The following is a 16,807-nucleotide window of genomic DNA, read 5'->3' as shown; positions in this document are numbered from 1 at the left end:
ATAATAAATCTACACACACAGAGGAGGACAAATAAATCTTTAATTTAACTTTTATTTAGAAATCGTGAGATGTGGTCTGGTGTGATGTAGGTTTCAGAAAAACATTTTCTTTATCGTGCCAACGTTTCGATCTTTATTGAGATCATCTTCAGGGCCTGGGATTTACAAACATTGTTTACATATTACAATTACATTTTGGATGTGGAAAAGTGAATTTATACAATGCAAAATATATATATTTTATATATATATTTATATATATTATATATATATTTATTTTATATATTCAATCAAAGTATGTCTAATTCTTTAATTTAACTTACCCGTAATGAGGATTTTAAATAATACAGGGGGGCCTCGGTAGCCGAGTGGTTAAAGGAGTCAGACTCTTGGCTAATAGATCCCGCGGTCGTGGGTTCGATCCCCACTGTCGCTTCTGGACTTTTTCTGACGCCTAAGGGGACCGGTGGCCGCAATTGAAAGAAATTGACACGGCACTCATCAATGGAAAGGGCGGGATCAGATCACAGAGACCCTGAATTTGGTCCCAACCCCCTTCAAAAATGAGTTTCTTCGATGGAAGTACAACGGGGGCTCAAGTTCACATTTGTGTTGCGAGCCCTCCCCCAAAATATGGAGCCAGGGATAAAGTACTATAAGCTGTACAGCTCAGCTGCAGTGCTCAGGAGAAGAAAAAAAAATACAGACCGTAAGGACAAATCTATGTAAGGATCGTACTGCTCCAGTACATTGTCAGCGTACGCTGAAACAAAAGGAACAAGCGTGTCACCGAACTTATATCCTTGACGCGCCTAGTCTGACTAGATTGTTTTTTTGGTCTCGGTTTCATGAAAAGAAAATTCGAATCCTAATTTCTATTACTATTCGTAATTTCCGAAGAGCCGTCCTTTCAAAATGTGGGAAATTCGTCGGAAAAATCAATAGTCGTATGGATCGGAAGTGTTATAAGCAAAAAAATTCAAAAAGGGAAGAGAATTATAGGCCAAACATTTCGTGGTAACATGTGGTATAAATTTGAAAATAGCCTACTGGCTGTACACAACAGCGATTAGACCTCAGGTATGTACCTGAACTCTGTATACAATAGATACTCAGAACTGGACTGATTACTGATATATACATGCTCAAATCTGTACACGCATATACAAACATACAAATTTGAGCCTATCTCTTATCGCAATTCACTGGGAAGTCGAGCTTTTATAATTTACAATAAATTGCCTGCGGGCCACGAGAATCATCCACCCCGGGGGTGTTGGCAGTTCGGGGTCACCGTTGGCATACGAAAGTGCAAACAGACTTTTAGGACAAAATGAAAAAAAAACGACCCAAAAGAAAACTATAAAATCCTAAAATGGAAATTAATCTAGAATGGAACATGGAATTGGAGCAAGGGTTAAAGGCTCAAATTGTGACCTAGCGAAACCCCTAGTCCCCACGCCAACAATTTTCCAAGCAGATATCCATGGAATAAAACTCTGTGCACAAGCAATGCTTTAAAGGAATTAAAGGGTGCACAGATATTCTCAGACACACAACATGTACTGAAGGCTTTAGACTCCTCCACTATCAAAGCTAGCATGGGAATGCCTAACATATCTCCAGGTCCTGGAAAAACGAAATAGTTACTTAACTATGAAGTGTTGCCGGGACGCGAGCAAAAACAGGAACAGCCTTCACAGGGTCTTTTGGACCAGAACAGCATATTAGCACGTCCGAAAGCATGCTAAAAAATTGAATAAATATATGAAGAAAGAAATGTTTACAGACTGAATGAATGCACTACCAATCAAAGGAATTCCTCAACATATCACCAGGAAAACAAAAATCTATTTCTCTCTCATTAAGACGAGACATAAACCTGCAAAAAAAAGAAAAAAACAAAAATCATAGGAACATGTCTTAAGCCGGAGACACACTTGCCCGATGCAACGCCATGCGACGCTACCCGATGCTACCCGACGCCATGTCACGTACAGTCCCATATCGTATATCACAAATCAGTATCACAATCGCACCTCTTTTGTTCTTAATGCACTATTTCGATCAAAACCTTGTAATAAATTGTTAGTTAAATTTATGAGCACAACCATCTAATATTGTTTGTTAAACTTAATTGTTTTAAATAAAGTTATTCCTAACTTCACTATTTTTCGTGGTCCGCTTGACCAATTAATAACATTCAATTAATTAAGGTTTTTAAGTTGAGATAAAAAGTTATTCCTAACCATCATAATTAAATAATGTTTATAAAAACGTTGTTTCTTGGTGACGTTTTGTCTTTATACCCATCTCCATACCTTATATTCACGGACGGATCAAAAACGGAGGTTGGAGTGGGATGCGCCTGGTACGATCCACAGAAAAACAAATTCGAAAAATATAAACTTCCTCCAGAGTTCAGTATATATTCTTCTGAACTTTTTGGCATCTTTAAGGCAGTAGAGTATGTACACGAAGAAGATGTAAAAAGCGAATCATTATTAATTTTGTCAGACTCAAAAAGTTCCTTGGAGAGTCTGAAGAATTTTAACCTTAATTCAGATAACAACTATCTTGTATCATGGATAATTAAAAAGGTCCTCGACGTTAAATCGTCAAAAGGAGTTTATAGTATCTCCTATCACCCTCCCTTTGCAAGATGCAAAAAGTGCAATTAAGACCCAAAATTGAATAAAGTGGCAGAAGTATAGTGAAAGTAAACAAAACGGAAAATTCTACACTTCTACACCTCAGTTGTCCAAAAAGCCTTGGTTTCAAAATGTTCCATTTTCCAATCGGGATATCACAATTATAAATAGGCTTAGGTCTAATCATGGAATTTGTGGAATTTACCTTCATAAAATAAATCAAAAGCAGAACGATCAATGTAAATTCTGCAAAATCCCTGAGGACTCAGAACATAAGATCATGATCTGTCCAGGGTACTTAACTGAGAGGAACTATTTTTTGGATAGGTTATACGGTATGAAGGAAGTGGCCAAACCCATAAACTAAAAGTCTCTTTTAGCCTTAAACAACAGTGTAATATATGGACATCTCCTAGATTTTGTTTATAGGTGTAACATGAAAATTTGAAATGAGTCCCTTGTCTTAACTAGGGAGGGCTGTGTCCGTCGGGGGCTGGGCGCGGCTGGCTTGTCTGCGGTGGGTGGGTGGGGTTGGTAGGGCTCCCTGAGCAAGTTTGGCTCCGGGGGATTGGGAGATGTGGACTTTTCCACATATCTCGATGTAAGGTTTTTCCACATCTCCAAAACGGTCCCTCGAAATGGATTTAAAATTAGGCCTTAAAGATTGAGAATATGAGAGAAGAGCCCTATCATTCCCTGTTCGTTCGCTGCGGCCGGGTTGGTGGCGACTGGCTACTGGTGGATGCACGGCCCTCGAAATCGGTTCGTTGGCTAATGTATAACAACGAGGCCACAAAAAAAAAAATAAATAAATAAATAAAAAAAATAAAATAAAAAAAAAATAAATAAAAACATGAATTTTTGATCTCGTTTAATTTCGTTTACATTAAAATAACATGTTGTAATTAATATAAGAACAAAATTACATGTACTTAGTTTGAAATAAACTACAAAAAATATGAATGTCCCGTTCTGATGCTACCCGACGAAAATGGTGTAATTTTACGAGCAAAACCATGAATAAATTGTTAGTTAAATTTGATGAGCAAAACCGAGTAATAAATTATTAGTTAAATCATTTTATCAATAAATGGTATTCCGGTGTTTTGATCAATTTTTTGCAAAATCATTATTTTGTTATTAATTATTTGTTATTAATTATTTCTGTTAAAATAAAAAAACTAATGAATTTTTGATTTCGGTTAAATTGGTTTATATTAAAATAAGTATGTAATTAATATAAGGACAATAATACATGTAGTTTGAATAAAAATATGAGTGTCCGGTTCTTTTGTCCTCGACTGTACACGATGCGACCCGACGAAAATCTGGGCAGTGGGGATCGCAGAGCGTCGGGTAGATTAGCGTGGCATAGCATCGGGTAGATGTGCACGGGGGTATTGCAACCTTATGGAAAATCGGAGTTTGGATTTGCGTCGGGTAGCGTCGCATGGCGTAGCATCGGGTAAATGTGTTCCCGGCTTTATGTTAGCCCAGAAAAGGTACAGCCATTTAGGTAAGTCGACATTAATACCCATAGAAATAAACGAAGAGGAACCCCGGGTGCTCGACCACTTAAGGATAGTGTATAAAAATGGGAATAATGAAGGTTGGACGGCATTGAAAATAAACAAAGAGCAATTCTATACTAGGTCTCTTAGGTCGCAGTGGAAGAAAAGGAGCCTTTAAAATCAGTGACACCGGAAACAAAGTTATCAGCAGAAAGTGGTATAGAGGCCTGTTTTCAGTTTAAAGTAAAGATGTACATGAATTTTGTCTTATTTCAGCATTGGTTTAATCCGTTGATCAAAGTGAGTTTTTTTCGTATTTTTTAAGTTATACTGGAATATACAGTTTGGACCATAAGTCTGGTTGGCCGCGGTAGCCGAGTGGTTAAGGCGTCAGACTCTCGGCTAATAGATCCCGCGGTCATGGGTTCGATCCCCACCGTCGCCTCTGGACTTTTTCTGACGCCTAAGGGGACCGGTGGCCGCAATTGAAAGAAATTGACACGGCACTCATTAATGGAAGGGGCGAGATCAGATCTCAGAGACCCTGAATTTGGTCCCAACTCACTTCAAACATGAGTTTCTTCGTTGGAAGAACACCGGCACACCGGGGGCTCAAATTCACACTCGTGTTGCGAGCCCCCAAAAATGGAGCCAGGGATAAAGTACAATAAGCTGAACAGCTGCAGTGCTCAGGGGGAACTCTTCTAATTCCTTGTGAAAAACAAAACTCTGGTGAAGCCCGACGGAGTCTGACATTCCTACGAATATAGTAATATTATAGTTCTGTATTATTTTTTAAACATTTATGTATTTTCCGATTGTATTGATTATTTGCTAACTATGTAAACTAGATATGTGATCTTGAGGGAGCAGAAATAGCTGGACTTTAACATTAGTTATTCAGAAATCGTGAGATATGGTCTGGTGTGATGTAGGTTTCAGAAAAACATTTTCTTTATCGTGCCAACGTTTCGATCTTTATTGAGAACATCTTCAGGGCTCAAAGTGTTGTCTTCTTCACGACACGCCAGAATGGCACAATTGCACAGAAGATAAACACTTTGAGCCCTGAAGATGATCTCAATAAAGATCGAAACGTTGGCACGATAAAGAAAATGTTTATCTGAAACCTACATCACACCAGACCGCATCTCACGATTTCTGAATAATTATCGATTAACGGTCACTAACCACCACACATTATAACATTAGTGCGAATTTTACAACCAGTGTTCAAACTGAAGTATTGCGGAACTTAATTTAATTTAGTATCGCTTTTCTCGTTGTTTATTTTAATTAATTACTAAGTATTCATAAATCTTTGCTATAAAAACACACTCTTCAATTTAAAGTCCCTCCCCAACACTTAAACAATACAAAGTTATTAAGTTATATTACAGAAGTACTAAAAGGAAAATTAAGCCGCCTGCATTCCATTGCTTTGAAAGATCGAAACTTTCCTTATAAACGTAAAACTATTAATTACCATATTAAATAGAAGTATTTAACTCTCTTGTCCACTAATTCTGGGTTAATGTAAAAACTTTTTTTAAATTTAGACTATATATATATCGTCTAAATATATATATATATTAATTTATTTATTTATTAGAGAAGTCAGTTTGGGTGTTTCAGATGAAACGAGATATGCTTGTGCTGTCAATATTGCTGTGCAGCGCAGCTCTCACAGCTTCATTTCCTTCGACACACGAGACCCAGATCCAAAATGAAAACTTACTCGCAGGTGAGTAAAACTTCAAATAAAATACGAAACGAAATTGTTTTTATATTTGTTAAAGATCCTTTAAAAGCACAATAATAAAAATACTTATTTAACTTTAATCAGAAAAGAGCAGTTACTTTGAATTTTTCAAACTTGATTCAAAATCCTTCCGGAATTTTTTAAAACTTAAGTTCATTAAAAGGCTTAATTTTTTCTACTCAATAAATTTTCAGATTGTCAGTTATTTGTTCTTTATTACTTATGTCAACCAGTTAAACATGGCTGATATCAACTGAACAAATGAAGCCTAAACGATCGGACAATGTCCCATTAATTTACAATTCTTTGTGCATGAAAACCCGAAATCGTATTGTTTGAATTCAATATAAAATTTCGTATGGATAAATTTGTTCAAAAAATATAACAATAACAAAGATAGAACATGGCCGCAAGGAACGAAAAACTTGTTAATAAATTTTAAAGGAATTCTAAGACACAGCAGTGATAGCAACGAAAATATGATGGCTTCACACGTGGTTTTTCCGATCTAGAATGAATATATAGCGAGAAAGTTGGAGAGAATGGATTTGTGGCGGTATGAAGAGTATAGATACACCAAACTAGGTTAGTTATTTTATCGTCTTGAAAGAATGTATTTATTAGCGTGATTGGTTGAGGGAGTGAGTATGGGTGTGGGCCGAATAGATTAATTAAAATAGACTTCACAGACTCACCGAATTATGCTATGTTTTAGGCTAATCGAGTGAAAGTGGGAAGGCGCTGGTATAGCATCAAAATCTCCAGTGGCTCCCCAAATTTTATCTGTACATATTGCATGAATGTATTTATTAGATTTAGACAAACCCATTTTGTGTTGGAATGAAGAGTACTTCATAGATACACCAAACTAGGTTAGTTATTTTATCGTCTTGAAAGAATGTATTTATTAGCGTGATTGGTTGAGTGAGTGAGAATGGGTGGGGCGGAATAGACCAATTAGAATAGACCTGACGGACTCACCAAATTATGCTATGCTTTAGGCTAATTGAGTGAAAGGGGGAAGGCGCTAGTATAAATATCAAAATTTCCAGTGGCTCCCCAAATTTTATCTGTACATATTGCATGAATGTATTTATTAGATTTAATGTGTTTATGTAAGTGCAGGTTGGTTTGTAAGGAATATACAGTACCACACGGACCCACCCCAAATTTTGCCAACCGAAAAATGCGAGGTGCCGGCAATAGACATGTCAGCTCGCCTGGCAGAAAAAAACAATAATTAAAACACACACACACACACACACACACACACACACACACACACACACACACACAAAAGAAAAATATCCTCACTTTGTCAAATGTATATGACAAGGTGAGTTAAGATCTCTAAACAAATTTCCTCCAAAACACAAAATATGAGGAAATTGGAACAATAAGAAAATATTTAATTTTTAAATCTGTTACTCGAAAGCAGTAGGTACACTAACGGGAGATATGAGCGACACTCCCTGCTTATTTCCCTGATGACGCGCCACCATAATATAGACATTTCCAGCCTCTATGCCACTTTTATGACCAAATTAGAAGTTGAATCGAAATTACTGGTTGTTTTAGTTTATAATGAGTAGTTATTTTTAAAATCTACCACCCAAAACCAATAATGAAATGCACCATCACTCCCTGATTATAACGCATTTTTTGAAAGGATAGAACTTAAGGGACGGATCAGGTTGTTAAATTACGATTCGAAGAGTTCTTCTTTCGAATAGAAAAGTGTAATTGTCATCAAATTCAAGTATACATTGCCAGGGAGGGGGAATGATATAACCTGATTTTTAAAACAAAAATTATTTTCAACTCCGCAGCAGTAATACAGCTGTTGCACATCGTTTTAGTTTGATGTAGGCAAATTTCCCGGAAATTGAATAAGCCAGCGCTCGCCTCTCCCTGTTTATAACCCTGGCGTCACGCTCTCTAGTTGTCTTTTCCGAGTAATAAAATAATTTTCGAACGGATAGCACTTCAGTTCGCGGATCAGGACGTTAAATTACGATTCGAAGAGTTCTTCCCTCTAAAAGAAAAGTGTAATTGTCACCAGTTTAAGTACATAAAATGGAAAAATTGGAACAACCATTTATATTTGAATTTTTAAAACAAAATACATTTTCAACTCGTTTAGTTTAACACAGGCCAATTTCCCAGAAATTGAATAAGCCAGTAGCTCGCCTCTCCCTGCTTATATCCCGTACGACGCTCGTCTTGAGCCTAGTTTTTTCGTTGCTTAGCTGACTGTGTGGAAAATAAGATGTATAAGGGAATTAAACTACATATATTCGTTGGGAATTAACAGTGACACTTATCTAGAAATAATTTTTAATTAATAATTATTCAAGAAATAAGCTAAATTTCCATCGACAGATTCTGGAAATACGATCCTTATTAAAATCACACTGACCGAATGAAATAAATTCTTTTCTCGCTTAAAGAAAAATGTTTAATTATTTCTTCAAAGAAATGTACAGCTCGTAAAACAGTCTTTATTTCCTTAGTATTCTCCTTTGAAATAAAAGAACAAACTTGGCCCTATATTAAAAAAAGTAAAAATAAAATAATATACATCTCGCTCTTATCAGAGGTTCCTTTTTAATTTAAGACAAAGAAGCATTGTCCACATTCTTTTGATATTGAATATAAAAATGATGTTTTTTTCTTTTAGTGATATATATTTTTTTAAAATCTGTAGATGATTTAGAAGAAGAAATCGATCCGGACACCCTCTCAGATTACCTCGTGTACCTCCTGACATCGGCGAACGACGTCGACGTCCCCCTGGTTTTCGTCCAGGAAGAGTTGCCAGAACCTTCGAACGTCATCGCCAAACGTACAAGGTATACTCGAAAGGATCAAAAACTTTTTTTTTGTCTTTTAAAGTCTTTATTCAAATTCGCCATTTGAACCTGTGCACGACTTTCCACCCTTTCCTACCATCAATAGAACAAGATCACTGACATTTCCAGCCTGTAGCAATACATTTCTACCTTTTCTTTTATATGCACATTTTTTTAAAAACTTTAAATTCAGTCATAATAAAATTGTTACAATTTAAAGGAAGGAAGATTTAGAAGAACATTTAGGTGCAAATAACCGTGTTGACCGGATGTATATTTTTTAAAGACTTTCCATCTCATTCATTTAGAACAAAAGATTATATTGATTTACATTAAGCAGGTCGTCTTAACTTAATACGACCGTATGTATTAATGTATGCATGTAAATAGTTTTTTAAAATTTCTTTTGTTTATAGACCTCGTTGTCCATCCATATTATTGCTCTTTTGCTATCCTTCCTGCTAGAATAGTACAGCTAATTATAGCCAGCCCGATTGTTAGTACAGCGAGAGTCCAGTTTATATTTTGTGGAATAAATATTATTGATTACTCTCAATATGTACTGCCAAAGCATAACCCATTCATCCATTTGTCTTATTGGTTAGGTAAGGTTAAGGCAAGGTTGGGGTTATTGTTAGGAACGAGTTAGGTTAGGTCCCAATTAAGTTAATTATTAATTTAATAATTATTTTAATAATACTTATGTTAACAGTAGTCCATCATCAAGGGTTTCTTTTGTGATTTATATGTATTTCATGAAATTAAACGAAGGGGAGAAACGTCCATCTCTGTATTCTAGTATCTTTTCCAGACAATAGCACACGTGAAAAGATAGCACGTCGGGAAAATTGTAGACATTCAGTTTATAATGAATATTTAATTTATAAAATCAATCCCCCGTAAGCAGTAAGTATGAGCAGTGGTGGAAGAAATCACTGCCACACCCAGCTTATAACCCTGGCCTCGCGCCAGTTTTATTGTCTTTTCCAGCTAATAGCACATTTTTTGAAAGGATAGCATTTTGGCAATGTTTCGATTAAGCAAATTAGAGTTCGAGAGTTTTCCCTTGAAAATAAAAGAAGTGTATCTGTCACCATATTCAAATACCGCTCTGAGGACAGCGATTTTAAAACAAAAGCCCGATTTTTTCCATCAGTGCTGCAATAATACAGCTGCTGCACATCGTTTTCTTTTGACAAAGGCGTCCCAAAAATGCAATACCGTCTTTTCCGATCCATGGCCGTCTGGACAAATTTATGTGTTTTATGAATTTATACAAAAGGGGAAATTTTGATAGAAAGTATATGTAATTATTTAATTTGCGGTAAATCTTGAAAGGAAACATCGTTTCCTACAACTCAGTAATCAATAAAGAAATTTGGGGCGTCGGTGGCCGCAACGGTTTAGGCGTTGACACGGCGCTCATCACTGTAAGGTGAAGGTCCCGGGTTCGAATCCAGCGGCCCTGCATTTGAACCCGTTTGAACCTGACATACTTACAAATGAACTTTTTTTCAAAAACAACGGCACCCTGAGGGTTGATATGATCTAGCTGTTGGATGCCCCAGAAAAAAAAAATTGTGATCATTTTTCTCTGGGAAGTGACCATTGCAATTAATGGTAATATTATGATTTTTAAGACGGCTCTCCATTAGGCAATGCATGCACAAAATCCGCAAATAACGACAATTGAAAAATTCAAAACGAAAATTGCTACAAGATTGGATGGTATTGATCGCAGGGATGAGTATGCATGAGCACTTGAGCCTGACGAGTTGTTTATTTGTTAGTTGAAATAATGCATCATACTTGTTAGATGGCCAAATCTGTTTAGATGCCCAGTAGAAGTTTGTAATAGTAAAAGCAAAAATAAAAAAAATAAAAACAACCAAACAAGCTGCAAAACCTCCGTGAAGGCCAGTGATGAAGGCACTGCCACTCTAAATCTTCCTTCTGATCCAACTCTGTAATGTGATTCGTGGTATTTTTTGAAGTGTCTACTGTGAGTCCCCCAGGTACTACAGACGGTACCCGTGGAAAAGGCAAAACGGGCGGATGTACGAGCCGGACGGCTACCTCTGCTCGCCCACCCGGGAGGACGTCTTCCAGCTCCTCATGGCGCTCCACGAAACGAGGTCCGGCAACGGTGACAGGACCGTTTCCTTCTGCAACAGGCGCAGGCCTGCCAGGGCGATCGTCACCAATTTACGATTCCTCGGAAAACGCTGAGCTACCACGAGCGACACCAACAGACACGATCACTGTATATTTCCTCCCGAGGCACACCTCTCCTTACAACTGGGTGGAGAAACCTTTCTTTCATTTTGTATCTTAACATTAAAAAATATTATCAATTGTATCATAATAAACTTCACAATATGTTTTAATGCCATGTTATTATACTCTTAAGAAATCTCAACGTCTTATCTTAGTTTTATAGAATTCCCGTTTGACAAAATAAGAGAACGTCTTTAAATCGGAAACGTTTCACTAGAACATCCTAGACGTTTCTATTCTTAAATTAATTCTTGATTTCCAAAGATTTTCGAGGCGCGGCCTCCTACACCGTCATTTGGGCGTTTCACATGCAAGGATAAATAAGGTGATGCCGGGCTTAACTATTTCCTATGTTAAGCAATCTAATCATCAAGGCCGTTCTTTAGTCAATCTTTTAAATGTGTGCCACATGACAATTAAACAACTCTAATTACTGTCAACAAAATTTCTCAACGGTTAAACCCCTGATAAGGCTAAAATATTACACAATTAGCAATCATGTGAAAGGGAAGCTAGAAATGACCAACTGAGTATAATTCGACCAAATACACATACTGTTCGAGAGTTCAAGATCGGTTTCAAAATTAGGCGTTTTGAACACTTGTGTATATTTAACAAAGTGAGCACAATAAGTCATATTCATTAACCAATTCTTATAGGCATTGACCACAAACAAAATTTTTAAAAACCACAAAGAAAAAATGCGCTTCTCAGTTATACTTTTGCCTTTTTCATTGTGAACTTATTTTTCAAAGTAATTTTACTATAAAATTTCTGCCAAGTTCTCGAAACAACAAAAACGCGTTTTTTTTTTTTTTAAACTTTTGAAACTGTGTATATCATATTTGTTTGTGATTGTGAGAAATCATTTATTGTAACTTACTTTATTATTATATTTTTTATTTAAATTCATTGATTCTTCTACTTCTTTTTTTAACCATAAAATATATTGGGTTGTCTGGAAAATAATGCAAGTTTATTGTTATAAAATAACAACAATTAAAGAAATTATTTTATACATTTTTTATTAATTAAAATACCTTCCATAACTCTCAAAACATTTCTCCCAATGAGATGGCAATTCTCTATACTCTCTGATCAAAATGTTGAGTTTTTTTTAAACAAATTCTATAAACGGATTTTCTAACGACTTTTGATCAGTAAATTTTTTTATGTTGTAAAATGTTCCAGCTGTCTGAAAAAATGGTAGTCGGTAGGCGAGAGGTATGAGAATAAAGAGGGTGAAACAGAACCTCATAACCAACATCCAACATATTCGTGTTGTAAACATGTGATCCGGGACAGAGCATTGTCGTGAAACAAAATCGGCCATTTTTCGAATGATCAAAGATGGCTTCAACAATGCCAATTTATCATGCATTGCCATACATTTCGGCATTGAACGTCTGATGTTATCGTAGAGAATCCACTTTTCATAATAAGTAACAATTCTATACATAAAATTATCATCTAGTGAAAAAATTCTTCCACGACCTTCTTTCTCTTCAAAGTTAAAGTCTCCATCTTGATATCTTCGGCTATTTTCCGATTGACCAAAGAATGGCTTCAGAAATGCCAATTTATGGTGCATTGCCATACATTTCGGCATTGAACATCTGATGTTATCGTACAGAATCCACTTTTCATCGTAAGTAACAATTATATCCATAAAAGTATCACCTAGGGAAAAAAATTCTTCCACGACATTCTTTGTCCTCAAAGCTAAAGTCTGACCCAAGATGGCTTCAACAATGCGAATTTATGGTGCATTGCTTCAATTTGAGTGCAGTGCATTTCGGCATTGTCTGTTTCGCCAGGAATTTAATTTCGTCACAAGTAACAATTCTATCCATAAAATGTCCGTTTATGTTTCAGCAAAGAAAGGTTGCGCAATAACGATGATGTTTTTGGCGATCTTTTAATTCATGAGATCAACTTTTCTTCAGGGATTTTCTTCGATCAAAACTTGCAGAACGTCATCAAGGGAAAAATTCTTCCACGACCTTCGTCTTCAAGGCTAAAGTCGCCCTCTCGAAATTTTTAAACCATCTCCGAAGGGTGCTCTCACTCACACTGCCATCGCCCCAGACTTCATTAATTTTTCTGGCCCTTGGGCATAGTTCCGACCTAGTTTAAACTCGTAAAACGAAATTGCACGAAAATCACGAGATGCCAACTTGGTAAAGACTGAATTATTCCCAAGTAACGAACTGTGGTAAACAAACATTTTTATTTGGAAAACGTTTAACAGGGTTGATATTCGTACAAAACAATAATCCATCAAATGTAAACAGTTTATTATAAAGAGGGATAATTGAAAGTAAACATGAAAAATTGCATTATTTTCCGGCATACTCAATGAAACACCAAACGCCGAGATTATCGTTTTCAGTATTATTATTATTATCTTTATTTTTTCTGTTTTGAGGGTGAGTTTATTTTTATTCATTATTTTTTTATTATTATTTTAATACATTATTCATTACTTTATGTCCCTATTCGTATCTCGCTATCCTGGAGAGTAAGCGACCCATAGACGGTCAATATTATTGTACAATATAGATTGCACAATAATTTGACGGTTACCCCTTAACGTTCAATAATATTGTACAAAATTTTGTTTGTGCAATGAACTTGAATAGTTTGAAGGCGATATTGAAGTTTGTGCAATATTTTCCACTTGTTGATACTTCACCAACTGGCTAATATTGCGCAATAATGCCAACAGATGGTGCAATATTTTCCAGGTTGTACAATATATTTTCAACTTTTCGTCAATCATGCAATGTATTGCACAAACTTTCAATATCGTCTACACACGATCAATTAAATTGCACAACCCAAAATATTGTGCAATAATATTGATCGTCTATGGGCCGCTTTAGATCAAAACTTTTGGCTCATGAAAAGCTGTATAAAAATTAAAATTTTACGTGTGTCGGGGTTTTTCCAAAAGCGCCCAGATAAAAAAAAAATAAATAAAAATAGGTTAGTAACAGATGTTAAACTCACCCTGTTTAAAGCACACACCGAGCTGCTATAATGATTTTATAAAAATTGTATGTTCAATCATATCAATTTATTCTATAAATATTTGAGTCTTGATTACAACTTTTTTTACTAGGAGCACACAAAAAAAACTGGAAAAGAGTCAAAACGATACATAAACAACTAAGTACATTGGTATAACCAAGAAAAGAGCAAATAAAGTAGCAAAGTTGGCCACGATGAGACAAACTAACGCCACATTTGCTGTACGTCCAGTGGATATAAAATTTTAAAAAAACACTTGACCCCGACCTGCGGAATTCGGCCGGAGGTCGGATCTAGAAGGGAAAAGGTCATATCAGGTTAAGCATAGGTCACAACTGGATCGTACATGAGTAACGTTATGTAACGTTATCGCACGTTATGTAGAATAATTAAGAGTACAGTACAAATAACTGATTGTACACAGTCAAGTGTGCAAAGGAAGAACAACCTATGCGCGTCTTAGGGCATAGAAGTATGTAGCTGATGATCACTTGAGATCGCTGTCTGCATTGTTAACTATAAATAAATGTTATTTATTATACCGAATGTTTTTATTATTGAGAACGTTGGACCAGGACTCTCGAACACCGAGGAATATTGGACTCGGGCACGAATGAGATATGTGTTTTATGACTGTATTTATTGCCTTGAATGAAAAATGTAAGTGAGAGGATAAAGAATGGGGCAGCTGGTTTGTATTGGTATATCTGATTACTCCTTGGTATACTTTACTTTAAAGGAGCAGTTGGTAAAACTATATAATACCAGGATACCGGGATAAAACAGTGGGTAAGAAGCATTTATGCTTATAGAGGATGCCTGGGAGCCAGACCGAAGAACAGTAAGTAGATGTACTTCTTTAGAAAAGACATGCTGTAGAACACTTCTTTGGGATCAGTTGATTACATTGGTTTACGTCAAGAAAACTGCATTAATTTACAAAGGTAAGATACATATTTTTTGTTCTTTAGATCGTATCCTAAAACATAATGACATTGAACATACTGTGGCAGGTTATTCTGCCATGACACCACTTATTTTATACAAGGGGAAAGAATTTCCAGGAAAAGAACTGGTGGTACAATCCCTCTCGGTGCCGAGTAAACAATAAAAGGCAATTAAACTTGTTTTTCAAGAAGACAAAGGGGACCATTGCATGGTTCAACCAATCAAAAAAAAGTGAAACAAAATTTTGTTTAAAATATTAAAAAAAACTGACGCTGGTAAAAGTTAACCTTAATTTATCCTTAAATTACCCTTCATCAAAATTACTTAAAACCCCAAAAAATGTCATAAAATAAACCAATAATAATAAGTAAATCAAAAGGTGACCCGCACACACATACCCGAAGAATTTAGGACAACTCTCTCCTCATCGGTAAAGAGAACTAGTCCCCAAACTTCCAATGTCCAATTCACATGTTCAGGTGCGAATTGAAGCCTGGACATTTTCTGAGCTGAGGTAAGAAGAGGTTCATGAGCTGGGTGACGGACCTTGAGGTTATTATCATTACGCATTCTTCTTACTGTCCTGGAGGAAATCGAAATATTTCGGACTTGTCTTATCATATATCTTACCTCTTTCCCCGTAATGTTACGGTTTAATAAAGACTGATGACGGGTGAATGTATCTTCTGCCCTGTACTGGCATTCTTGTGTGAGGACCTGTTTTTCTGAAGCGTCGAAGAACCCTTTCTATTGTAGTGATTTACAATTTTTGGGCAGGCTGTTTCCTTCCTCTAATAAATGTTATGACCATGACACTGTCATACTCACTCAAATGTCTGACTGGAATCATTGAAAAAAGTTTAAGAATAAAAATTATCTTTATGTACGGTATTGGTTGAGATAAAAAGTCAGTGTCACGATCGGGATTCGAACCCACGACCATCGGCTAAATACGCCGCTGCTCTACCACATGAGCTATCGTGACTTCCCCATTTTCGAATTTTCTCTATTTTTTGCTATTTTTTCAAATGTCGTGTAATCTATTCGATTCTCGTCCGAGTGGATCGAAGTCACGATAGCTCAAGTGGGAGAGCAGCGGCGAATTTAGCCGAAGGTCGTGGGTTCGAATCCCGATCGTAACACTGACTTTTTATCTCAACCAATACCTAACATAAAGATTAATTAATTGAAAAAATTTAATTGGTCAATCGGATCACGAACTCTAATGGATTTAATAAAAATAACCTTTGTATATAGGTCTTGTTGAAATGAAAAAGCTAGTGTCACGAAGGTCGTGGGTTCGAATCCCGCTCGTGACACTAGCTTTTTCATTTCAACCAAGACCTTACATACAAAGAATAATTAATTGAAAGAAGTAATTGGTCAGTCAGACCACTAAATATAATGGATTTAATTAAAATAATATCAAATGAATCCACGAAGGAAAAAGATTAACTGAAAGCGACCTTTAGGCGTAGCAGAATGAAAGAAAATAATACTAGTTTTTGTGCAAATCATTATTTACTGTTTATTTTTACCACGATAGCTCCCAATTACCTGTAATTAATGTAGAAAGATAATGGATTTAATTTTAAACTAAATAGATTAAGTGGTGCGTTCAATTTGTCCGTTAGTGTAAATGCCATAACTGTAACTTTAGCCACATCCATAGTAAAATAATTATCCCATTTTTCGTCCTTCTGTTTGTTCTTTTTTTGACTTGATTTTGCTGTGAAGTAAAAAGGCAATTTCAATGAACTAAGATGTCATTTT

At 36.0% G+C, this 16,807-nt stretch overlaps 1 protein-coding gene across 5 annotated transcripts in view; it reads left to right on the top strand.

The window, feature by feature from the left end:
- LOC106667944 overlaps nucleotides 1–11,191 on the top strand; it is an 88,819-nt gene extending 77,628 nt beyond the window's left edge. The window contains exons 1-4 of one of the 5 annotated variants that reach the window (XM_024226608.1): nucleotides 4,143–4,167; nucleotides 5,798–5,906; nucleotides 8,632–8,776; nucleotides 10,771–11,191. In XM_024226608.1, coding sequence (XP_024082376.1) covers nucleotides 5,798–5,906; nucleotides 8,632–8,776; nucleotides 10,771–11,005 — 489 coding nt within the window. In that variant the 5' untranslated portion in view covers nucleotides 4,143–4,167 and the 3' untranslated portion in view covers nucleotides 11,006–11,191. Of the gene's footprint in view, nucleotides 1–4,142; nucleotides 4,168–5,783; nucleotides 5,907–8,631; nucleotides 8,777–10,770 lie in introns of those variants that run through there. The other 4 variants (XM_024226609.1, XM_014396255.2, XM_014396253.2 and 1 more) reach the window with 4 other exon arrangements.
- The last annotated feature ends 5,616 nt before the right edge of the window (nucleotides 11,192–16,807 follow it).

Source organism: Cimex lectularius, unplaced genomic scaffold, assembly GCF_000648675.2.
Source record: "Cimex lectularius strain Harlan isolate CLEC.00 unplaced genomic scaffold, Clec_2.1 scaffold120, whole genome shotgun sequence".
NCBI classification, from domain to species: Eukaryota; Metazoa; Arthropoda; class Insecta; order Hemiptera; family Cimicidae; genus Cimex; species Cimex lectularius.
The sequence above is the reverse complement of the archived record's forward strand: the minus strand, read 5'-3'. Positions and strand labels throughout refer to the sequence as shown.